The 26160-nt window shown below is 37.0% G+C and overlaps 1 protein-coding gene and 1 long non-coding RNA gene across 10 annotated transcripts in view; one reads left to right on the top strand and one right to left on the bottom strand.

Moving 5' to 3' along the window:
- The window catches only part of LOC106956152 (uncharacterized), a 26883-nt gene extending 13303 nt beyond the window's left edge, over nucleotides 1-13580 (bottom strand). For both annotated transcript variants that reach the window (XR_001426726.1, XR_001426725.1), the window contains exons 1-2: nucleotides 13570-13580; nucleotides 4412-4417 (exon numbers count right to left, since the gene is read on the bottom strand). This is a non-coding gene — a long non-coding RNA (uncharacterized LOC106956152). The remainder of the gene's footprint in view (nucleotides 1-4411; nucleotides 4418-13569) is intronic.
- Nucleotides 1-26160, top strand: part of LOC106956151 (neurexin-2-like) — a 133729-nt gene that overhangs the window by 60631 nt on the left and 46938 nt on the right. For all 8 annotated transcript variants that reach the window (XM_015046783.1, XM_015046786.1, XM_015046782.1 and 5 more), the window contains one exon: nucleotides 1639-1758. In XM_015046783.1, the coding sequence (XP_014902269.1) occupies nucleotides 1639-1758 (120 nt within the window). The remainder of the gene's footprint in view (nucleotides 1-1638; nucleotides 1759-26160) is intronic.

Raw genomic sequence — 26160 nt, 5'->3', positions numbered from 1 at the left:
GGACTTTTATTTAAGTGCTATTCTCCTTCAAGATACATTTACCTAACACCAGAATAAATGCAAATTACATTATGCAGCAAAGGAAATAAGAAGTCATTTATCCAATATGGAGATGATCGGTTTTGGACGGGCAATGTGCCCAGTATTGCACAAGCGATACTGAAGAATGACTGCTATCATCAACGATACAAGGAAGAAGCTTTTTAGTTATCTAGCTTTGCTAACAAAGTCGTTAGCTAGCAGCTAGCTAGTAGCACAACAGCAACAGGCTAATGTCTGTATGATAAAAATACTGAATCGATAGATAAGAACAGTTTTTCCTCACCTGGCTGTCTCCTCCCGCTCAGTAGTTCTTCAGAGAAAGGCAGACGCAGAGGCCCGTCAGTGTCTGTTGTATTTCATTACCTCTCTGCTTAAACCGCTGAAGCAAAAACGATACTTCAACGTTTTCCGTCATCTGACAAGTAGCAAGTCTACTCCACTTTATTCACCAAAAACGTTGTTTTTTTTTTAATTCACCAAAAACTGTTCTGTAATGTGGAACATTCACTACGTTGAGCTCCAGTTAGCCGCCTTATCTCAATCCGCGAGAGGCATTTGCGTCATGCGTCACGGGAAAAAGGTCAAAGGTAACAAGGTGACGAGAGGGCTTATTATGTTGTACAAAAAAACAAAAACAACAAAAAACAAATAATTTTAGTACATGTTATTATGTGTCAGAAGAGAGCTTAGAAAATAATACAGAAAAAAAAGAAATTGACCAAATGGCCACTTGGGGGCAAGGAGCAAAAGGGGCAGGTGCTCAAGCACACCCAGCCCTCCCTCTGCACGTGCCTGCCCATCTGAATGCTGACAGCTGCCTCTATTGCCCACATAAAAGACGACTTGAATCTAAACAAAATGTGATTGAATCCCTGCAGACACAGAGATATATACTTCCGATATACCTTTGTAGATATGATCCCTGATTATTCATTAACCAAAACTCCAGAATTACCAGATTATGTGCTTTTATTTTAATGTGACTGCACGTATTTAAATGTCCAAAGTCTTAGTCCTAAGATAATTAAGGTCTTTTTAGTTCTTGGCTTTGAGATTCTGTCATAAGAAATCAAAGTGGCATGACTTAACAAAGCTTACTTATAAAATGCATTTATTACTGATTTATGTTTTAGTTTTTTGTCTCTTTCTCCAATGTATTCAGTATTTGTTATCAGTGAAAGCCTATTTGGTTATTTTTGTAGGAAAGCATGAGAACTATTTATTCATTCATCCATCCCACACTGCAGAATTGTGAAGTGGAAGGAAAACAATGGGCGGCTGTGGAAATCGTTTTAACCAAGTCAAATCTGGAAAATCTGACATTCATTTATATTACACCCCATTTACTCTGTTAACCCCAAATTAAATCTGGTGTAACATACAAACCATTAACTGAAGAGGGTTGAACGCAAATGCGGGCCACTCTCTCAAGATTTTGTTTGTACAACATTCCTAAACTACATGGATTGTTGGGTATGCAAAGGTAGCCATAAGTGTTTTACTTACTTTTGTTTCGTTCACTCCTCTTGAGTAAAAGCAAAGGTGCATAAAGTGAAGTGAAAAGCCCTTGCTTAATCTGCTGTGAACACCCTTCAGGGCCCAGCACAACCTGCACAGAGGACTCCTGCCACCACCAAGGTGTGTGTCTGCAGCTGTGGGAGGGCTTCTCCTGCGACTGCACCATGACCACCTACGGGGGACCTTTCTGCAGTGACCGTGAGTAAAGGTGTATCACGCCCGACTGGCTACGACGCTGGAAAATGTCTTCTTGACAGGCTTATCACTGGCACGATGCAGATCAAATTCCACCATCAATACAGAATTCAGTAACACATGAAATACACTTTAGAAAGAACAGTCAGCTTTTTTTTTTTTACCTCTAAAGGGATGAAACCTTTAGGCGGTGTCCCGCCTGCCACGCATCGAAACTGCTTCCATTTAGGTCTTAATAGAATTTTAATGAGTTTTTGTCTTAGAGGATTCACATTCTAAGGACTGAAGGTAAGTTTTACACAACGATATGAGATTAATGTGTTAACCATTCCAACAAAATCCAAGCAATAATTATGTCCTCTCCTCTGTGCATTGTCTTTTTAAACATAGTCACACATGACTCACTGTTTCACCATATTACAACAACAAAACATATTTCTTATGTAGCAAGGTCATGAATAATACAGCCAACTGTTACCAAGGGCTCCTCATATTAATTATAGCAAAGTATTGGGTTTAATAGGCCAGCCATGGCAAGTTAAGCTTCATTTGCTGCAGAATCGTTTAGAATAACTGCAAGAAATGTGTCTTTGTGGTAATTGTTTTTAAAATGTGGTTTTATATTTTACTTTTTAAGAGGGAAAAGTATATTACACTATAAGCTCAGCAGGCACTCTAGCAGAGGATAATTTCTTGATAAGTGGTGTGCTGGTTAGAAAGTTAATATATAAAGATAAAAAAAAGACACTTCAAAGATAGGAGCTCATTTGTTCGCTCACAAAGAGTGCAGTTTTGTATCTGAGTGGAGAATTCAGTGAGCAGTACGAAACACATGTAAGGATAAAAAGATAATACTTTGTCATTGATGGTTAGAAGCATGTTTGTTCACTCACATTTTGACTTTGGAGAGAAAATTCAGCAAACCGTTGTGCACTTGATGTTGTAGAAGTCAACAAAAGCAGTTTCCTCATCTCAGGGTTTCCTTGATGTGTGTGTGTGTGTGTGTGTGTGTGTGTGTGTGTGTTTTTAGTTAAATACACTTTTCTGTAGTTTTTAAAGCATCCATTAATGTGCAAAGACAATAAAAGTTGTAACTAGAAATGCACTCAAAGATCTGCTGTTGACTAGAATAGGACTGTGTTTCGCCTTGTTGGTCCTAAAAGCTGATCGACCCATTGGAAACTCAAAACTGGAACTTTTTACATTCAGTAAATGAATAAGAAAGTGACATACAAGTTTGACACTTGTTCTACACATGTTGATGTTCCATAGCCTGTCTATTGGATATGTGTGACATATTTAGTCTTTCTGAATAAACATGCAGTGAAACTCGCAAGGTGAGGGGGAAAGTACCATGCCGCACTGAAAGGGGGCAGCGCTGAGCACCATCTGCTGAAAACAATCTTAAAAACACACAAAAAATAGTCAGAATAGAACAATTTAAGAATGACTCTCCTCCTTGGCGATCATCCTCCTTAAAACAGTCAGAGTTTTACAAATGAAAGCAAACAAGAAGGAGACAGTGATATGTGGAGATGGATATGGATATGGTCCATGGACTTTATATACAAATAGAGGTAAGACCAGATCCATTTTCAAGCTTATTTAAAAAAAAAAACAGGAAAAAAAAAACAAGATGATCAGAAAAAAAAAAAAAAAAAAGTACATTTCACTATGAAAAGAAGACTGAGTTATGTCTCTGGTGTTCAAAAGTGACACCACATGAGGCATCAAAGGTATAACTTTATAGCTCAGCTTGAAAAGCATTACTGTTAAAGCAGATCTTATCTTTCACACAGTTTCACAAGAAAAGCAATGTTTAAAAGGATGAAGTGAACCATGGACATTCTTAGTTTAGTTTTTCCTTGTATTCAAAGAAGCTTTTATGTATGCTTTTCAAAGTGTGCCCTGATTTGTTGATTTTCACTTCACATTACTGTCTTGAAATTGACTCATTTCTCTTTTCACTTTCAATCACTTGTGAGTGTATTTGTGTTTCCCCATGCAAATCTGCTTATGTTGTAAGTTGTTTTCTTTGAAACAAACCGACTTCCTGCATTTATTTTCTTTTCTCACAAACAGCAACAACATGCAGCTGATCCTTATTATTCTTGAATAAGATGTCAAATGAGTTCCATAATGTTGGTATGCGTGTTTTCAGTTTTAATTACAAGCTTACTGGATAAACCACACAAATTCTCCCACCAATCTGTACCGACTTTTCTTTCTCCAGATATCTGATTTTACTTTTGTAATTCTGAGACATAATCACACGGTTTAGCTATTTTGGTTAAGTCATCTTTGAAAGTATTTCCGATTCCAGCATCATGTTATTGCAATTAGGATGTTTTGAACTATGGCCTTGATTCCAGTCTTTCAGCTCAATTCTTTTTACAAGTTCCTAGAGAAAATGTTTTTCAAATTATGCAAAAAACAAAAACAAAAAAAAAAGACTTTTAATATTACAGCTAAACAACATATTCAACTAAAGCCCAATTTCATGGAAGGTTTTGTGATTTTCATCTCACCGTTTTTGGGAGGCCTCTCAATCAAGTCCATGCTAAATGGCATGGCGGCCCAATATCAAAGGTCAACCCAATAGATCAGATCTGTTTGGCGTAAATAACAAGTCTTGTGCTTCACATTGAACCATCACTGAGTCCTTGGAAGCAAAACAAAATGTTGCTGTAGTGTATAAACAATGAACAGTGTAGCAGTGGTAAATTTTTTTTGCCTTGCAGCAAAATGTTCTTGGGTTCAGATCCCCTCTGGGGTTCTTTCTGCATGGATACTCTAGCTTCCTTCCACACTGCAACAACATGAATGTTAGGTCAATTGGTCGTAGCCTTCGGTTCGACTCTGTGCATGTTTTGTTGTTTGTATGTTGACCTGTGACGGGCTGGCTGGTTAGGGTCAATAGATCCGTGTAAAAACAATGACTAATACTTTGAATTTTTGTAATTTTATTCAGCATGAGATGTCAAAGCTCGCCTCTTTTCACACTGGAAAGTAAATTTTAGTTAATTTTATCAACACCAACAATCTGAAGAATTTTTCCGTGACCAAGGATTAGAAAGAAGCTGTTCTGTTTAACCATTTAACCCACAATAGGAAAAGCTGAAATCATTTCTACTTGGTTTGTGACTCAGTGCATTGATATTCATATACAGACATTGTCTAAATGAGTTTGCAATAAACATCTGTGCTTATTATTTCTAGGTCGTGGCTTCATTACCAGAATTAACAAGAATGATGTTTGGTGCTCAATTTTCAGCACTTCCTCCTCTAAACATATGGTGTGTGTGTAATTATTGGTTAACCTTTGCAGCTACAGATAATTGATTTGGCATATTTATTACCTGCTTGTGTTCACACATTGGCCCGTTTGTCACAGTAAAAAAAGAGAAACTATAAGGATTATAGATATACTCCTGTTTCTTCCATTCATCTTATTTTTTCATTCAACTTTAATTTTAGAAAATGTAACATTTCCTTTAAGATAAATTGAACATTGATTTACTTGTTTATTGTGGATTCATTCACAATTACTCGTACGTTCGAGTTGAGTAAAGTTTTTAGTATATTCTAATTTATTTAGTTATGGTAATCCTTGCTTTCCCTATGGATAAATAAGTATAAATGACACAGAGGCAATTTGCCATAGCCACTCTTCAAAATAGGAAAGACAAAAGTACATGCCATTTACATAACATGTTTATCTTTGTAAATCAGGAAGTATTACTCTGATGCTGTTTTTCCCACTGTCATTCCTCTCTTGTTCCCTGGTTAGCCAGCCACATATTAATCACCTCCTCATCACGTTTGCCTCCCTCTTCTGTTATGCCATTGTCAGATCATCAGGTTAGTCGCTGTTGTCCTCCCTGACAACAGCAACTATTATGATTCTTGAATCCTCCACTCCCAAATTTATGAAAAGGAATTTCATTAGCTGTGAATAATGTTCCCTCTAATTGCTCTTCCAGTTTTCATTGAAACAGAAAATATCTTTGAAATTCTATCCATACCACTTAAATCTTGGTTCTACTTGTGTTCTTCCATTGGTTTTGGTAAGTTCCTGTCATTCTGCTCGCCTCCTGCCAGTGACTGAGTTCACTACCAGTGAAAAACATGACAGTGACAGCCGTTACAGCGGGTTGCCAACACGTGTGTAGAGATTTAAGATATTTCGAAATGTGTTTAGTTGCATGTTTTTAGAAAGATTAAATCTTCCTGCTTTGTGGTTTTAGGAGAAATGTGATGTTTCACCTGAAATCGGTGGGGGAAAAAAGGAGGGAAGATGTAGCATGATGCAATGCTCGATAAAATGTTGTTTTTCTTTTGACCTTCATTTCAGGTGGATTCATTCACAATTACTCGTACGTCCCAGACGGGATAATCCAGGATAGAGGTTTTGACTTAATCTTGAGCCTTGGGACAGAGGCTCAAGAAAATATATTGCTCTTCATAACATGATAACCTAACAGGAATAGAGTTCAGATATGTGACTCTTCCTGGAGTCTGTAAAGTTACCATTTTAGTTTGCTTGGGATCAAACAGAGGAATTAACACAAAATGTCCAATACGTTGTTTTTTTTTTATTTTTTATTTCCATACATGAAGCTTATCTGCTTAAAAAGACTTTTCATATGACAGAAATTTTACGAGCTTGCAATGGATGTTTATATTCCAGGTCTATTTAAGTATTTCTGATTAGCAGTAATTACAATTAAACAGGCTAATGCAGAAAGCGCATGTTGAATTGGAGATATAAATGAGTGACTCACGGCAGCGTTCATTTAACAGTTTCAACTAATCTCACATCAAATTCAGTGCAGCTTGTCGAAATTGTCTTAATTAAGTTTTTGAAAATGAGCATGGCGGTCTGCGGAAAATGATATAAGCAGATCACTGTAAGGTTTTAGTACGTTTCAGAAAGTTAGGTCTGTGGAGATTAAAAAGTTCTGCTTTGATGCACAATTGATGAAATGTCTTCTGTTGGTTTGCCGTAATTAGTTTCAGAGGACACGTTTAGGCTCTGATTTCTGCATATAATAAAAATAATGAGATCCTACCTGCCACAGAACACTATTTAAATGTGCTCAAATGGAATTAAAACCAAAGTTAAGAATAATAGTTGTTTTGGAAGATAAATGCGAAATAAAATCCAACCATTCTTGCAATTTTAGTTTTTGTTTTTCCTAGATGAACTAACTTTTCTTCTAGAATATGAACTAAAGATGCAAAATATAGGAATATTGCACCTTTCCATTGCTCCATGAATGTATGCAAAGGAGAACTGCAGTGGATTATTTGGCAATGTGGCATGTATTCAAGTTTTCCAGGAGCATTTTTGGCCAGACTTTTATTTTTGTTGCCATAGTTCTCTGAATGAGGTTTGCAGAAAATGGTCAGAACATCATAATGATGGAAAAGGCAGAGAATAGTTCAGAAATTGTGGGCTAATTGCATAACGATGTTGCTATTACAACCCAATTAAGGATTCACAAAATAAAAAATATATATATATATCCAGAAATTAAAGGATTATAATAGCATAAAAGACTTGAAGATGTCCGTCTGCTAATTAAATATTTCCCTTTGTGGAAACTTGCAGACATCCCATTCCCTAGTTTATTATTTGGGATCTCATCGTTTTCCCAGGTCAACTGTGACAAAATGGCCATCAAATTTTGGGTTTTCACCTGAGTCTCCTCCCAGTTGGATGTGCCCTGAAAACACTGAAAGAGGAGCGCCCAGCAGGCATCCCAACAGGATTCCTGAACCACCTCAAGAGACTCTTTTCAAGGCAGACTACCTTTATTCAGAGCTCCCTTCGAATGATGGTTCTCCTCTGCCTATCTATACAGCCAAGAACAGCCACCCAAAAGAAGCTCTTTTCAGCCTCTTGTATGTGGGTTATCAACCTTTCTGTCACAATCCATGTCTAATGACCACAGGTGAGGGTTGAAACGTAGACAGACAGATAAATGGAGGCTTTCTGACTCGGCTCATTCTTCTCCACAGTAGACAGAAATAGCACCCATATTACTGCAGACAACACCCCAGTCAGCCTGTGCTGCTCCCGCTCCATCATACGATCAATTGAGAAAAAGGCAGAGGATGAGTCTTGACTTGTATGGAGAGGTGTACCTTCTCCTGGTTGAGAACCATTGTCTAAGAAAAGCTTATTTTTGTCCCTGCTTCTTCAAGGTCAACTGCAGACAGCTACACTGCACACCAAAAGCCACGTCATCTGCAAAAAACAAAGATGAAATCTTGAGGTTCCCTTCTTCAGATTCTGTTTAAATAAAACACAAACAGGGTCAGGGACAAGGGCCAACCCTGATAGAGTCCAGCCTGCATTTGAAAAAAGTTTAATGTTCAGCTGGGACTGCAGACAAAGCTTTTACGTTTAGCCTTTTCCAGATCCACAAAAGCAAAGGTTGACTTGACAAGTGCACGCCGGTGACCCTCCTAACAGTTTTCACAATGGTGCAGATGTGGTCCATTGTTGTATGGACAGACTGCTTCTCCTTCGATATCCAACCATCCAACTTTCTCTCAATATATTTTAACAGAGACTGGATAAAAGCTGAACAGAGTAACTGAGCGTATTTAAGGTCCTTAAAGGTTAGCCTCTAATCTAATTCTATTTTTATGAGGAAAACATTCAAATTGATTATTTAATAAAATTCATCACGTCAGGTTGAATCAACACTACACATTTGCAGCATTCAGCCCTTCAGCCTTGTGCAAGAAACACTTAGGACAATTACATAGATGTGAGAAGAAGTCGAGCACCTCAGGGAAAGATGTCCTTTCTGGCTTATTTTTGTTTCTATCCTTGTAGTCTCTCACATCATGTCTTGTGTGGCACACTTTAATGTTTTTTTTGTTTTTTCTCAGAAGAGCAGCATCACTGCTCAGACACTAAAAACTCTAGTAAACATAATTAAACACTAATCTGTTTTTTATGTAAATTGTGCATTAGAAGTGCCATCAGTAATCAGACCAGATTAATATCTTATCCTGTTCGGCAATATTTGAAGTGAAACTATGCTGGGTTTCATGTAGTGACACTGACAAAATGAGTCATGCAGCTTAATAAACTGGCAAAGACATAAAGCAGTTTGTCTAAAGAGATACTGATGATGCTCGTCCATAAACTGCATTTATGGATTTTGAGCTGGGAAGATAATAAAAGAAATGTGCTATTTAACAGAATCATTTTAGATAAAAGTGTTTGAAAGATAAACAAATAGAAAACATCAATGTTGCTTTTTATTGGATAAACTGACTCAGACTTAATGCTGTTCTCTATTGATAGTTTGCTGCTCAAAGGCCAATCGAGGATTTTCCCTGTCGGTTCAATTCAAATGTCAACGTGTGACATTATGAGAAATGTGAAGCAACTTCACAATGATGAAATCAAAAACAGTGAAGAGGTGCAAAATGTACTTTCTTTTTCACAAAGCATCTGTTAAGAGATTGTTAATTTGTCTTAAATGTATTAGCTTTCATTTTGGAAACATCCAACACCTATCAGGTAAAGAACATAATACTGAAAGCAAAGTCTGGATCTTAAAATCAATCTTTAAGATCCAGAGTCTATATATTTACCTTAACTTTAGACTGACCTGCCATTTTATTGAACGCACCTTGTTAGTACCGGGTCAGTCCCGATTTTGTCTTCAGAACTGCCTTAACGGTCAGTTTCATGAGATTTGAGCTTTGTGACATAGTTTTATTTTTATGCTGCTGAAAGCAGCCAGAAAGAGATGGATGTGGTCAGGAGCAATACCAAGGCGGCGAGTAAACAAGGCTAAATTGGTGGTAAACAGACTCTAAACGTACTAAGAAAATGTCCCCTGTTTCATTACACTACCAGCAGCATGAATTATTGATGGGAGGAAGATTGGACCTATGCTCTTGTGTTTACATCAAATTCTAACCCACCGTCCAAATGCGGCGGCTGAAATCGAGACTTACTGGGCCGGGCTTTTTTTCCTACCTCTTATTGTCAGTTATTTTGGATTGCCCACATACATTTTAGCCTCAGTTTACAGTTCTTACCTGATAGGAATGACACCCACTGTGATCTTCAGCGTCTGTGGCTCATCTGCTTCAAGTTTTGATGTGTTGTACATTCAGAGATTATATTCCTCATATCTTGGTTGTGGTTATTTTGGATGCTGTTGCCTTTCTTTCATCTCGAGCCAGTCTGCCCATTTTCCTCTGACCTTCGGCAGAGGCCAACAAAACATTTTCTTCCACACTGCTGCTCTTTGGACAGTTTCCCTTCTCCCTTCCCATTCTCTGCAAACCCAAGACATGGTTTTGTGTTAAAATCCAAGTAAATTGTCCGTTTCTGAAATACCCATTCCAGCCTGTCTGGCACCAACAACCATGCTACATCACACAAAGTCCCTGTCTTCTCTGCTCTGATACTCAGTTTGAACTTCAGCATGCTAATTTCACATGCGTAAAGGCCTAAATGCACTGATTTTCTGCAATATGCTTGAAGGATTTGTTGATTGAAGTGATTAAATAAATGGACGTTGAATACAAAAAAAACCTTCTAAACACAAGTTTGAAATCAATAGTAAACAAAACTAAAACTGCTTTAACGTTTACATGGAAAAATCTAATGCACAGTTTGTCCTTTTTTTTTTTTTTTAGATTGTGCTTCTCCCTTTATACATTTTTTATGATATCCAACATGGACTGATGCACTGTTTAACTTGGAGCACAAATAACAGTGGCACATAACAGCTGGTTATTTTTCTGAAGTCTATGTAACACCATTTTGTATCTGCTTTGGATTTCAATTGCTTAGCAAGATACACAAATAAATGATGCATAAAGGATTGACTGCTGATTCTCTGCATCTATTTTTGGAAAATCTCCAGCTTTCTGGAACAGTCAAAAGGTTTTGCTGCACGAGCGTCAGGACTAAGAGTGATTGGCCATAGGTGCATTGGCTCAGGGTAGGGCCAATTTTTTTTTTTTTTTTTTTTTTTTGCTGACCACTGCAACCCACAACTTTGATTTACTGTTATCTCTTAAGTAATAACAGGCCATAACAGAGACCAGGACCACTTCTACAGGGGGACTGGCCAAGGTTGTGTTTTTTTGTGTTTATCTTTATTACAATGAAACAATCAACTGTATATGTTGATATCTGCTGTTACAACAAAGTCCCCAGTCAACGTCACTTACTGGTGAAGTAAAACTGAAAATGTTATGTAAGTGATGTACTTCAATATTGAAGCAAAACTGCCAGATATCAGCCGGAGGGCTAAAGACTGTACACATTTTTATTTTTTTTATTTATTTTTTTTTTCAAAATGTGACTTAAAGACAGCAGAGTCAATGTTTTGGAGTGTTTGTTACAAAACTTTTGATCTGAGTCCCATAGCAAATTTGTGGGCAGAGGACAAAAGAAGTGTTTCAGCAAAGTCAGCCTACAAATCTGACTCAGTTTCACTCGTTCTGTCTGGAGGAGGGTGCCAGAATTACAGCAAACTATTGTGAGAAACTTGAGGAATGATACCTCAAAATGTTTGGCCCAAGTCACATTGTCACAGGTGAAATGTTTGTAAAGTTTTGCATCTGAAGAAAGATTCCTTAAACGTAGATCTCTCTATAATATGACATTTATCAAATGTAATTATTCGTGGGAAAATGAAGTGACCTAAAACAAAATGTTTAGTCCAACGGAATGTCAGACAGTGCAGACAAAAAGTTTGCCTTTAATTGTATTTAATCTATACTTTTAGCTGTGATGCTTCAGTATAATATAGCTTAACAATATTGTTTTCCAGTAAAGTCAATGTTTACTTTGGTCCGATGTTGTTTACACCGTCCTGATTTAAGGTCTAAAGTACCAACGTTGCCTGTGTGACTGCCGACTGCAGTGCTGGCCCTCTGTGTCTTCATGTCCTCATTAGCCTCAAGAACTTATATCATCAGCAATCTACATTTCTTTTCCACAAATAAACCTGTTCATTATTTACAGTGACTAGACATTGCTTCCCCTGACCTCTTGTGTGCTTTTGGGTGAAGTGTCACGGATTGGGATAATTTAATGCGAGCTGATGGCTCATTAGAATGCAAGCAGACGCAGGCTGTGCTGAGCTATGTTCAACAGATTTGAAAATGCGAGCCACACTGGCAGCTCACTCAGATATGTGACAAGTTATTTCATGATTAGTCATGGTCTCTTATGACTCACCCTCCAAACACCGAATGCAGGAGAGAGGGAGTTCAGTCTTTTGCCAATGTCACACTGACTAACGGAGTTAGGAGAAATATCCAGACCGCTATAATACATATTTTACTCTCTGTGTCCGCAGAGGGGTTCAAAACTTACAGGAGGAAATTGAGCTTCCCTCTGCAGCTTTTGTTTGAAATCCATAACAGGGAGGTCACTCTGGTTTACCAAGTGAGTTCTCATTTCTTCCCTTTTATCAGATGAAATGCATTTATGTGTGAAATCCTTTAGGAAATGTCTGTGTAACGTACAAATGTTCAATCTTGAAACTTAGATCTTATTTTTATCCGTGGTTGTAGTTTGGTTCATTTTATTGGTGTAGCACCAATTCACAACAAACGTGATCTCAAAATATTTTACAAGACAAAAAGGTCCTGTAAAATATTACAGCATCCAGAAAAAATTATGGATATGGCCTAGGTTCTGCACAGAAAATCACTAATAAACCACAAGAGGTTTCTTGTGTTCTTATTATACAGCATATTACTGTTAATTAGTTTTTCTATCTATTTTAATACTTTATCTTTGTGGGAACATAAAATCCTCAAAGTGGTATCATTTTGCTGTTGTTACACCTGAATTTCCCCACCAGGGGAAAATAAAAGATGTTTTTATTTAATAATAAATTCCCAGCCAAATTTGTGTCCTATGATTCAAAAAGCTGTTTTTGCCCTCCATTCAAAAAAATAAAATAAAATGTGTTTAGATCTGAAAGACTTCCAGTAACTTTTTCAGATCATTTATGAAAATCTACTTTGTAAATTTTGTGTCAGAGTAAGACTCTAATGTTTTATTTATATGTTTTAGTTTTAGAACAAAGAAGAGCATCAGTTAAAGACAAAAAAAAAACTGTTTACAGCATTATAAAATAAACAAAATTTGATTTTTTTTTTAGCTCAAAACAATTCTGATCTCCATATCGAGTTGACTAAACTTCTTAGGAGCCACTGTGGATCCCCTAATGAGCCAAACGGGCAGCAGGAAGACCTCTGGTGTGGTTGGGAACCTTTCTGTGACCTCAGACTAGCAACCCTCTTCTCTGCAGCATCAAATTGAAAGTAAGCAACCCTCATTGCGCTGTGGTTGTGCGAACATGACAGCCAGTGTGGTAGAAAGCATCTCGAGGCAGCAGGCGTAATCAGTGGTTATTCTGTCTGGTGAATACTAAGTGTGTCAGCATTGTCACCTTTACTCCAAGGGAGGTTTTCAAAAGTTGTCCCAATATAATAGGTTCTGCACTGAATGAATTGTTCTACCCGGTTGATGTTTCACTGCCAAGAAACCAGCAGCTATTTAGTCACTGCATTCGCACACGGCTTATTTTGTGTTACCAATTTAAGTATCATTATTATTGAATAACTGTTTTTGTTGAACATAACAGAGTCTATTATGTTGTTGAACCTCATTGTCAACATCCTCGTCTGTTCCTTCAAGCAGAGAGGAATTATTGTAGTAGAGAGCGCTATAAATTGCCTGGAAGCATCTCCCCCCCCTTGCTCTAAATGGATTAAAACATGTACAAACACCAACCAGAAGCACACAATAGCTTTGAATAGGTCATAGGAAGTGCTGCATTCTGGCTGCGAAAGTGAAAACAGCAAAACAGTGAGTTATTTCAGTTATAAACTGACTTTGTGATGGCTGCCTTCTTTTTGCTGGAAGCTACGATGCCATTTATGAAACTTAAATTTCAAAGGCAGTTATTGCAATTTAAGTACAACACAAAGGACAGCCAAATTTAAAAGTCAGTTTTAAGATTTATAGAATATTAATTTCTTAGATTTGTCAGAATAACATTTAGTATTGAAAATTATCAGTGTATTTTACCATTATGGTGGCCTACATAAGTATTCATAACCCTTGATCCAGACAAAATAGTTAGTAATTTTTTAAAGTGGATTAAAGTTACAAATAATTTTACATGGTTTTCCAAACTGTTTTAGTAAAATATAGGTCATCTATTCCGTAAATGATTACTTAAAGAACATATTTGTTGTGGAGGAGTTTTAAGGTTTGAACACCTTTAAAAAAAAAAGTCTTTGGATTTCATCCTCTGAAAGCGGAAAATACATAGTGCAGCTGCAAAACTGCCAAAAAAAGCAGAGCATTTCTGTCACAAACCAGCAGTTTCCTAGCTCCCTTGGGCTTTTTATTTTTCTAAAGTGAATACGTCGTTAATCCACACCTATGAGTTTGTAAAACATATACTGTAGTGCTCAGGAGTTGCCTTGTCAGCGCTGCACATTATATCTGTCTTTAGTATCTCTATACTGTGCTATTCAAAATAATAATGGCGAACAAACTAAGTGAAGCGATCGTCTTGTTGGTTGTGTGATTGCTTTAATTTTAAATATCTCTCCCTTCCGTGCTGTTACTTTTGGAGGCCTGTTTATGCTTGTAAATCGTTTTGCAGTTGAACATTTTGTATCAAAGCCTATTCATATGATCGAGACCCAAATCCTATTTCAATTCAGTCTCCAAAAGTTTACTAGATTTCATAGATTTTCATAAAACAAATAGAAAACTATGTATTTTTACAGTCTTGCATTTATTTATGCATTACGTTGTATTCAAATGTCACATAAAATCCCAATAAAAACACTGAAGTCTGTTGTTGCAAAGTGACAAAACAGAAATGCTGAAGTGTGAATCCCTTTGCATGGAGCTGTACAGGAGGCATGCTTTATTTACTATTTGCGGCCTTCAGTGTACTTATTACATTCTTAGAGCAATTGTACCATGCACCTCCAACTATGTCTTCCAACTTTGTCTACCCATTTTTCACCCTGAATAATATTACGGAAAGGAGAAAAAAAGAAAAAAAAACTGAAACAATGCACACATATTTGATGCAAACAGGAGAACTATTTTTTCCCTTCTCAAAATCTGTTTTGGGAAAAAAAGAAAACACACAGCCTCTTCTGACTTTGTTTGCCAGAGGTAGACCTACAGGGTGGAAAGCCTCTATTGCAGTATTGTAAACAGACAATAAAACTGAAAGATTCCCTGAAAATAGCTATCGGGAAGGCTGTATATCAGCCAGAAAGAACCTCTGTGTGATGACTTATTCCAGCGGCCACAGGCAGTTTAGAAGCCTATTGTAATATGATAAGAGCCGAGTAAAAGATTGCAGCTGTAGCAAGAACTGAGTTCCACACAAAGGATTCGTCTCTGCTAGGGAGGAGGTTTTCTTTTTTATAATAACAGACACTTTATTAGAGAGGACATTTAAAAATAATTGCCATCTAAAGGCTATTTATTGAACAAACATTTTTGAAAATTGCTTTCTCACTAACAAAAGAAGAAGCAGCAATCATAATACGCCTGCAGGTGAAGTAACCAAGAGCACACATAATTATAGCAATAAATGGTGTGAAAGTGGGGTCAGAGGCTCACCAAGAGGCTCTGTGCTGCAGCTCACAATGAGTGCAGTGGGTGTTTTCAGATGTAAAATACGCTGCCTTGCACTGGCAGTTAGTGCCTCTGTGCCGCTCTCCCATTTCCAGGACGATATTCAGCGCAGCATCTCCCCGGCTCCAGTTCTGGGGCCGACATTATGCAAGACTTGATTACCAAGTGGCCGGTCGCTGCTCAGTGCTGACTGTTACTCTGTGCCCCTGCTCTCCATGGGAACATGGTGGGTTTCACTTGACACTTCGACCACGCAGCAGCTGAGCCTCAGATGAATGCTAGTCTATACCTGCTCCCCCTGGGGGTGGGGGTAAGGCGGGGGAGTCTGGGGCTTCCGAGTCTCTGCTGCAGGGGTTGTGTGAGAGGAGAAAGGTTACATTCAGTTTACATCATAAAGGCTAGACACACACACACACACACACACACACACTCGCACAGAGGCCTTCAGATACAGAGCCTCCCTCTATCTGACTCCATCTTTGACTTTCTGTTGTTTTTTTGTTGTTTTTTTTTCCTAACACGCTCAGACACACTGACACTCAGTGATACATCATTCACTTGCTGTTCCCCTCAAAAAGTCACACTTTCGCTCTGTTCAGAGCTGAGTAAAATGACGATCCCCTATTGTGAGTCCCTGCAACGTGTCAGTGTTGTTGCATGTGTCTTGAAATCTATATCTTTGCTTTTGTTTAAAAAAATACAGCAACACAGTTTTATAATATGTAGCACACAATGTGAAATCAGATTAACCAATTTAATTTTATTGCACCTACTAATCAACCTGGCTATTTGTGAAAAAGTAATTAGAACAGCGAACCCCCCTAGTTAGTCAGCAGTATTTCTAACATACATGCAGCTGACTAGTTTTCAGCTGTAGTTTCAAAACAAGGCCTAAGGAACTATTAGAATTACATAATAAAGAATATGTAATTTAATATAAAAATAATACCGAACATGGTATTAAGATGTAGGTTTTTGTTTTGTTTTTTAAGCTGTGTTAGTCCCAAAAACAAGCCTAACAGATTTACACTTAGAAATGGAGTGTTATAGCAAATGTCCCGTTTAATATGCATTAAAAAAAAAAACTATTAGAATTTGCTTTAGGATTCTTTCAATCACAAGAGGGAAACAAAAGGGCAAGGAGAATATAGAAACAAGAACTTGGTTACCTGAAAACAGCCAGGATGTATTTTGCTAGGCATAATATAACAGCAATATTTTACACCATTTTGACTATGCAAATCTGAATTACCCTAATCTATAAATGCCTTACTGCTGGGATGCAGACGGACCTTAAAAGAAGCAACATTTCTGCGTACTTGTTCTGAACATTACAGTTTATTCAATACCCCTTAGATGTGTTAGATGCGTGACTTAAACTATTGTCAGCTTAACACCCAAAAAACAGTTTTAAGTTGCGGCAAACAAAGCGTGACTGTTTTTTTTTGTTTTGTTTTGTTTTTAACCGTGCTGCTAAAAACAAGAGATTTGAATGTGGACAACTTCTTCAAAATTATCTACAAAACAAATGTGGAACTGATGTTTACATACACTGTATATTTCTGACAATCTTACATTAAATCATACTACACCTTTCTTGTCAAATTCAAATGTTTGCAAACACAAGTATTCCACTGCCCTTAAATAATCTGGTATGCCTGGTTTATGCTTTGGTACATTTTCCAGATATGGTACATTTGGTCCTCTTAACCCAAAACAAAAGCACAATGTTTTATGAAGATTGTCTTTTTCTAGTATGGGAATGCCACTATCCATAGGTAAACACAAAACCTGCACTGATACGGCCTGCGAGGCTCTCGGCAAGGAAGGGGTAATTACTTCCAAAGCAGCATAAAGTTTGCAAATGTAGTCTGAGACAAAGACGTTAATTTCTGAATAAATTTCCTGGGGCCTGATGAAACTATAATGGAAGTGTTTGGCTATAATGATCATAGTTACATTTGGAGGAAAATGGGAAGTTTGCAACCCTCAGAGCATCATCCCAACTGTGAAGTTCAGTGATGGCAGCATCCTGCTGTTGGGATGTTTTATTAAATGAGGGGTTTGTGCTCTTCACAATATAAAAGGCAGGATGAGGAAATGGTAAGACATCTCTAGACATGAGCCGGGAAGTTAAAATTTGGGCACAAATGGGTCTTCCAAAAGACCATGAATCATTATCATACCACAAAATCAGTTGCAAAGTGGTTCAAGGACATGACACCACAAAGCCCTGATGTCAGTTCCACAGCACATTTGTGGGCAGAGCCATCGAGTAGACTGACAGAAATCCAGGCACTAATTCTAACTCACTTTGTAATTGGTGTCTGAGATCTTTCTGCTCTGACCAATCACCTATTAGCGCTAATGCACTTCAGGCTACTTCGACATTTTAGGTTTGGTTTGCCCTTCTTCTTTCTGCTGCTTGTATGCACTACAGCACTGAGTATTCATTGATCTTTCCCTCTTGTGAACTTAAAAGTGGTTTTATTTGCATCATAGTAATATTTGGTTTGAGCTAAATCAAATCTTCCCTGAGAGACCACGGTTTGAATTTCATATTGCATTTTCCCAATACACCAGGAATTCCTCTGCATATGTATCTCTTTCTCTTGCACACACACACACGCACACTGCTCTTTCCTTCTTCCCTTTCCATTTCCCCCCCTCTAAGTCTCTTTGTCACCTGCTCTCTATTCCCGGCTCATACTCTGGTCATTGCACAACAAAGCGCCAGTCTCTGCATGCTCAGCAAAAGAAAACCTTTAGCTTTTTTTCTTTTGCTCCCAGTTCATTTTGACGAATTGTTCCCTCACTTTCTTCTATGTTCAATGAATAATAAAAGGATCTTTTAAGCTTCTCCCTCTGTTGTGAAGTAAGCTTGCTGTTTCTCATACAATTTTCCTCAGATGCAGTTGTAATGCAGATAATGATATATTCATGGCCCACATATGTATTCATTTCTCATCTGATTTGATTCTTTGCGCAGTGTGGCTTCAGTACACAATGGGCGCCACTGCTATTTGGGCAACGATACAATGCATCATGATTTCAGTTTGAATACGGTTAGGCTAATAAACTCTAGAAAGAGCTTCTTTTTTACCAGTACAGTACCTGAAATTGCATAAATAAGACTGTTTCCCATTCATATCCAGTCTAACTTCTATGCAAAACAGTAAAGTTTAGTACCGTTCTAAGAAATATGTACAAACACAGACAATTATGTTCGCAACCATAGTCTCAATATTTAAAAAGCCTCCAAACAAATTAACCTTTGTTGACCTTTGGCATTATTTAACCCTAAAACCTGCAGAAAAAAACAACATCAAATGTTACTCATATCAGTCTCTAAAATAAATCTAACTGGAGCATCTTGGTCACGAGCATCCTTTAATCAGCATCGGCCAACTTGGGGCAAACGAGTCTCCATTACAACCATTAGACGCCACTTACATGCCATATAGTTTGTAGGTGATGACAGACGAAAGCCCTGTTTGTCCTACGATTCCAAAAAGCTTCCTAAATGCTACTGAAACATTAACTGGTATGTGCTTCTGTGACATTAGACTCAGATTGAGCTTTTCGGCAACAAATGATCCACAAAGGGTGAATATGTGCTTCATCAGTATGACTATTGTTAAACACGTGTGTCACTTCCAAATGCTCTAAAATCCATGAATGGTTTGAATTACCAGGATATTCAAGTTCGCCAGACACAACATCAAGTGTCTTTCATGGCCACATCAGTCCTCATACCTTAAGAAAGTAGAAAACTTTTGGTTTGAATGAAAAAACGAGAGCATAAGAGAGAATCTATTATTAGTATTATCTAATTATTATCTAACTATTCTTGAGCAAGATTGAATGGATGCATTGTTAAATTCAGAATTATGAATTCTGAATCTAACAATATAGTCATAATAATAATATTTCACTTTAATTTTAATGTAACCTTTATGTCTTTTCACTGGTGTGTAAAAGCTTTTGAAGCAGGAGGAAACATGAAGTGATGAATTATCTGTTCAGCGTCCTTCAGAAAGCTTCATGGTTCATGCTTAATAATTACTCCTTGTTTTAAGTGTTATTGTTATCCTAATTACTTACCAGCTTACCAGTGTCATGAAAAAGCACCAGTTGTTAAACACAACAGAAACCAGGGTAAATGTTGGTTAAGATGAAGAGTATATAAAGCAAACCTTGAAAATGCACGCCATATCACAGATTTTCCCCAAACACCTGAACACTGTCTGCTAACCACCACACGTAAGACCTGTACTATGAAGCAAGACCAGTGGTTTATTGAGTTAACTTCAGGTTAGATTCAAGACTTTCAGTGTCATAAAGCTGATTCACTTTTTACCTGGGTCTGTCATCATGGTAACTTATGCAATTTATCACCAAATTACAACTCAATATCATAAAAGCACTGCTTCTCAACCAATAAATGACCCAAGAAAATGAAAACAAAATGGAAAAGGATGACAGTGTATGAGCACTGTTTTTTCTCCTCATGTTGCAGTCATATCTTCCTTTCACCAGCAAATATTTGTACGAGAGCTTGCAGCAGAATTGCAACAGATATACCAAAAACAGATACTGATTTTTCTGAAGTTTGTTTCTGTTCGAATCCGAAGCTAAGAACTTGGTTAATTGCATTTTCTAATTAAAATGTGATCCTCTGAAAATTGATTCCTCAATTTTCAGCCAAAGCTATTTGCTGCATGTCTTTATCTTCTCTCTCTCTCAACATCTTCATGTTGAATAAAGACCATTAGTCCCACAAAAATCTCTACAAATTATTTTCAGTGCAGAGGGGAAATCTGACTTTTATACAAGCGGTAGCCAGAGGCTTGGCAAAGTTCATATACTGATAAAGGAGAATATTCTGTTTCTGTATCCTAGTACCTGAAGAACATTCTTTCTTGACAACTCTCACTCTACTTGCCATGTGAAAGTAGAGTAGTCTTCTCTCAGTTACAGGAATCATGCTTTGCAATATTATCCAAAATATCCCTGAAAGTATCTTTATTGATTAATTTCTTGATGAGCCCTCTGAAATATTATGAGTTGCATTTAAAAGCAGTATCTGTTAATTCCCTTTGTGTTTTAATTGATAGGTTCAAATGCTGGTAAAAGTGGGTCTTCTGTCAGACTTTTGCTATCCAGGCCCCCACATTAGTACCCTTGTTTCAATGACAAAGTGTTTAGCTGCTGTTGCACCGTTTCCTGTGCTGGCAGGTTGGAAATTGTTTCACAGGCCTCAATGTAGGGAAAGGAATAGGATTTTGTGGAACATCAATTTCTGTCATGTCAGTGAAATAATTTGTGTTGCTTTTCATGCATTCATGTTTTGAATAGTGCCTCTGTATTGGGACTGAGGATGTGGTATTCACAGCATTCATTTCTGATGTTGCAGTGTTACCATTTCATAATTTCCCCCGTACTTATAGACCAATTTCCTGCCTGGAGATTAGATTTCAATACTTTATCATTTTCCCCAAGTTGTCACATATTAGCATATTATTAGCTATTCGTTACATTACCAGTTTTACTGCGTTTCAAGAATCCAGCATCCTGAGGTGAGTGAATGTTCATCAAAGTAGACAGGCTATTTGTATATCATTGCATAGGAATAATATTGTGAAGTCAGTCTGTGTAAATGATGTGGCATTGGAACATGTTTGGTATACATGATGCGTAAGAGACGGGATGTTTTTCTGACATTAAAAAAAAAAAAAAATCCGTAGCAGCCTTACTTATCGAGTGATCACATTATGCATGCTACCAAGTTAAATGTGTTATGCATTATTTGCCTAAGGCGAAATATCCTCCTGTTCTGCATTGAAATGCAGAACAGATCTGCGTTACTGCGGTGTGAAATAACATAATTCTTGCATAAGTTGGCTACAATCTTGAAAAGTCATAAAAAAATTATATTTGAAGACTTTTTCCCTTCGACAAGCTTTATTAATGCCTCCACCTGTTTTACATACATTCCCATGTATTCCTTTTGTTGAAGAAGATTTAGGTTATAATATTTCTTAAGAAAACTCTCTGGCTCAATCTTCTTCGATCCCAGGTTCTCCCGGCGGACAGCGTGTAGCCACACAGAAAACAACAATGAGTGCAGACGTCACAGAATTACAGAGTTTAATCCAATAGAAGACAACACATAAAATTACAACAGAAACTGCGGAACAACAGAGACATCCATTCATTTACCTGAGACAAATGTAAAAGAAGAAGGAAGAAAGAAAGGAAAGCAAAGACGTCTTTGGAGAATTGCAAGAGCAAATCTGATTTGTTACTCCTGTGTAGAAAGTTTTATAGTAAAGGCGTATCCTTGTCTTTAATTTATTCAAATAAGGCATACCTTTGCTCATCCAACCAGAAGCTGTCTCTGACCCTTTTTAAAACTCCCTGCAAGTCACGATCTAGGACCATTTGTCTTCATTCTCTAAAAAAAGTGAGAGCAGAGTTTCTCCTGAACTCCTGCTTTTTTATGGCTTTTCATAGATGAGTGTGAAAAGCTGGAACTTCTCCTGATTGTTTCCCACACAGACAAAGGGCAGTTCAAAAGATCTTAGCAAACCATCTGCTGTAACTACAGGTAACATAAAGGTCAATAGGCCAGAATAAGTTACTAATTTTAAAACTATAATTAGGCTGTTTCACTCAAGACATGTTAAGTTTTAAAACTAGCATATTTCAAATTTATTAACACTTTTCAGTAACTGCGAGTTTGGTGTGTTAAGGTGTTAGAGGAGGTGTTCTCAGAAGATTAATTTTAGATTTTCCAAAGGCACAGTCTGCTCTGATAACCTTTGACAGCTTTTTCCGTCATCGTGGAACTACGAATAGGAACAGTCATCTTTGAGACTACTTTGTACGCAGGAACAGATTCCAGAAACAAAATTATTAGAAAAAAATGTTGCTTACACAAGATTTCACTATTTGTTTTGTCAAAAATGTAAGAACTGGCAGTGTTGAAATCAGTGTTCTTCTCTCTCTATTTTTTTAAACAGCATTTTTGAAAATATGAATACATTTATCACGGTGCTGTTTGCAGAAGAGCCCATCTTTGCTGCTGCTTACAGCAAATTTCTAATTTTTATGCCACCCTTTGGTGTCTTAATAGATGACTCAATTATTTAACATAATTGCTTGGGAAGGGCCCGTATTCCTTAAAGGGATCCATGATTGACCTGAAAATATAGTAATTTTCCCATTAACTAAAAAAGGTTTATATTTGTGATCCATAAATATTCATAATTACTTCTAATATTTTATATCTTTCTGTATATTTTTCACCCACGGAGGTCATAATTTTTTCATCTGCACAATGCAATGCTAGGTTGATGACATCCATGTGACAATATTTTTGATTTATGAAAACCAAACGGCTTTCAGTATTTTTACTGTATTGTTTTTACATCTAATCTAAGGTTATCAGTTGTGCACTCTACAAATCTGGGCTTTTGTGGAAAGTATTCCTGCAGCTTTTTGCTGCATGTTTGAGTGACCCAGCCAAACATGAGAATGAGGGCAAGAAGGCCTTCACAACTCCAAAGACAAATCATAAAATACTAAAAATGCAACAAATTAGTCGGCAATCACTTTCAGCAGATATTCAAACCTGTTGAATTTAAGACTCCATGACATGTCATTATTATTATTTTTTTTTTCAAAACTGTGCTTCATTTTCTTATTAAGAGATTAAATTATCTTCCCCCATCAGAAATAAATATGGTGACTGAAAATATTTAAGTGCATAAAAGTTTAACTTGTCTTAATGGTGAATTTTTTTGGCACAACCAAACTGCACATTTAGACAGGTCTGACCAAATAACCAGTTGGATAGGGTGCATTACTTCTTTCTAACTGCACTTCTGCACATTTGCCTCCAGCTGCAGGTTACAGTTTTATTTTTTCTCCTTTTTGTTTTTCTACACTCCTGCCTGGATTATAGAAGCGTTACGAGTGAAATGTAGTGAAATCATTAACGGAGCCCAATTTGAAATAATATTTTAATAGTTGAATAATGACTGTTGGGTAATTTTACTATCATAAATTAATATCAGATCTTTTTGAAAATTTATCTGTAGCTCTTTCCTAACTCTGCAAGCTGCAGTTTAAATTAACATGATTTACTCAAGGTCTATCATATGTCGCTCGAAATATAAATGCACCAGAAATAATCAGACCATGTGGTTTTACATGATTTTTCTCAGAAGGAGGCATTTTTCTCCTGCTTCTCTCATTCAGCTGTAGTTATTTGAAAAACCGCCACCAGCGTTGGAGGCTGCCTCATCACTCGTTCATAGGCCACACACTTGTATTATGGTGTTAATTAATGTTAAGAGCCGAGCTCAAGTGTGTAAAAATGTATGACAACCGAATATTGACATGGTAACAAACCGCTGTCTTTTCTACCTATTGCAATAAATGTACACTCTTGTGCTTTAGTCAGAGTTTCCAATATTGGATTTCTTATTGGTGCATTTCTTTGCTCTTCTTTGCCTCACAATTCAATGAGTCACATGTGAATGGTGTGAAAAATTCAGTTGTGCAGTGCTACAGCAGTCAGCGATGATCCAAAATGTCAGGGTGAGCAAAGCAGTGAATTCAGATGCAGCCCAAGGTTTGAATGTTAAATCAGCAGTGTGTGAGCAACAAAGGAAGAATATTTCATTGTTTTGTCTCGTTTCCCTCGAGTGTCTTGATGCTGAAAGGATGGAAACAATAATAAAAGCAGGAGCGTTCACAGATCTTCTGTTTGCTTTATCATTTACAAAACACAACAAATGCGATGTACAGATTTGAACCTGTTGAATTTAAGACTCCGTGATCAAATCCCTGCAGCACAACTAACAAAACAAAACTATCTCCCTGGTAATAAGCTAGAACATATGCTGTTTTATAACAGGAATTCAACGTATCCTTTCCCTTTCTACGCTTTGTCACTGTAATCTTCTCAGCAGTTTTTTAGCTGTTCCTCTCTTAAATCTTTACAAGTTGTAAACTCCATGCAGAAAAAAACTCAGACTGGGATTCGAACCCACGATCTCACTGAAGCAAGGCATCACTCCTGCCATTTGCACCACTGTGCAGCCCAAACAAAATCTGTAACTTAAAATTTCCAAAGCTATTTGGAGTTTGATGGAACAAAAATGGCAAAATGTTCAGAGTCTGTAAACTAAAGGTACAGTTCAGTTTAGTTTCATGTGTGTATAGTTTTGAACCACTACTAAATTAATTCATGAATACTTTCTCAAATGTTTGGTTGTGAAACAAATATAGACAAAAATGTGTCATTAAAGTAACATTCATTGCATTAAAACACCACATTTTTCCTTGCTCAAAAATAATACACATAATCGCATAATTAACCAGTACTTACTCCTTACAGTATTATAGTAACAATGTAGTATTTATTTGGGTTTGTAAGAAAAAAAGTGATATCTTGTAATTACATCAAAGGACAACAAATTTTCATATGAAGTAGTATATAGAAAACAGACACCTTGAAATTCTTTTAACAATTTTTATTGAGTTTGTTCAGACTTTCTTCCTGTTTAACACTCCTCTTAGTTTGAATAGTGCAGCGTAATTTACAGTGTTCAGGTGTGTCAGTGTGATGTACGCTACCAATGACTAGAAATCATTGTATTGATTTTATATTCAATGATCATTTGGCCAACATTCAAACATTGAACAGATACTTAAAGCAAATCAATGCATGGATGTGCCATAAGTTTGTTCATTTGAATAGAAGCCAAGTTTAGGTGCTTATTTTTGTCAGGACACAGCTAGAAACTACTGATCAGACTTGAAATCTGAGTGTAGTGATGGATCCAGACCTGAATCTTCGCAGTCTGTGTCATATCACCAGAAGAATACTTCTTGGCTTAAAGGACAAATTTCCCAGTAGTATGTAGAGAAACTTATTTGTGCCTTTACCTGCAGTGTCTTAACAGGTTTGCTTGAAAAGTCAGAGAGCTGCAGTTGTTCCACAATGGTGTAAAACGAGGAAAATAGAGTACATCATAAAGTCCTTAAACCAGCTTCCTGCAGCTCAGAGAACAGACTTTTAAAAAAACTGTCATTAGTTTAAATCATTGAATGCCTTAGAACCATAAAAGATTTGTTGTCCTGTCTACCTCTCAGACCACTCAGCTCTGAAATAAACTTCCAGAAAACTACCAAAATGGTAAAACACTCAGCTCCTTTAAACAAAGAATAAAAAAACCTATTTGTTTAAGGTTTGATTAATAATAACTGGAACATCATTAGCTGTAGGCTGTATTCTAGCGTTTGAACATTTTTCTTTATTTTTCCACTGCAACGTAATGCTTCTTGCTTATTGTTATGTTTTCATCATGTAAAACACACTGGACTGCCATACAAATAAGCTCATCTTGTCTGGGAGCTAAATGCAATGCCTAATATGTTCCCCCAAATGTTTAGATAATTATGTGCCAAATTTATCAGAATGTAGGTCATGCTATCTGTTTCACTTCCCAAGGTGAGTGAATGTTTGTAGTGTTTGCATTGTGGTACAGACAATTAGATAACTGTAGTTTTTTAAGTGGTATTGTTGTGGATGTGTGGTATACCTGGCATGTGAGACCTGCAAGGTGTAGATTTTTCAACATCCAAAAAGATTTAGTAGATGATGAAATTATTCGTGCTAGAGTATGAAATGAGTAAGAAAAGGATGC

This window comes from Poecilia latipinna, unplaced genomic scaffold (genome assembly GCF_001443285.1).
Source record: "Poecilia latipinna isolate Pla-1442-1.1 unplaced genomic scaffold, P_latipinna-1.0 Scaffold792, whole genome shotgun sequence".
Taxonomy (NCBI): domain Eukaryota; kingdom Metazoa; phylum Chordata; class Actinopteri; order Cyprinodontiformes; family Poeciliidae; genus Poecilia; species Poecilia latipinna.
This window is presented reverse-complemented; position numbering and strand designations above follow the sequence as displayed.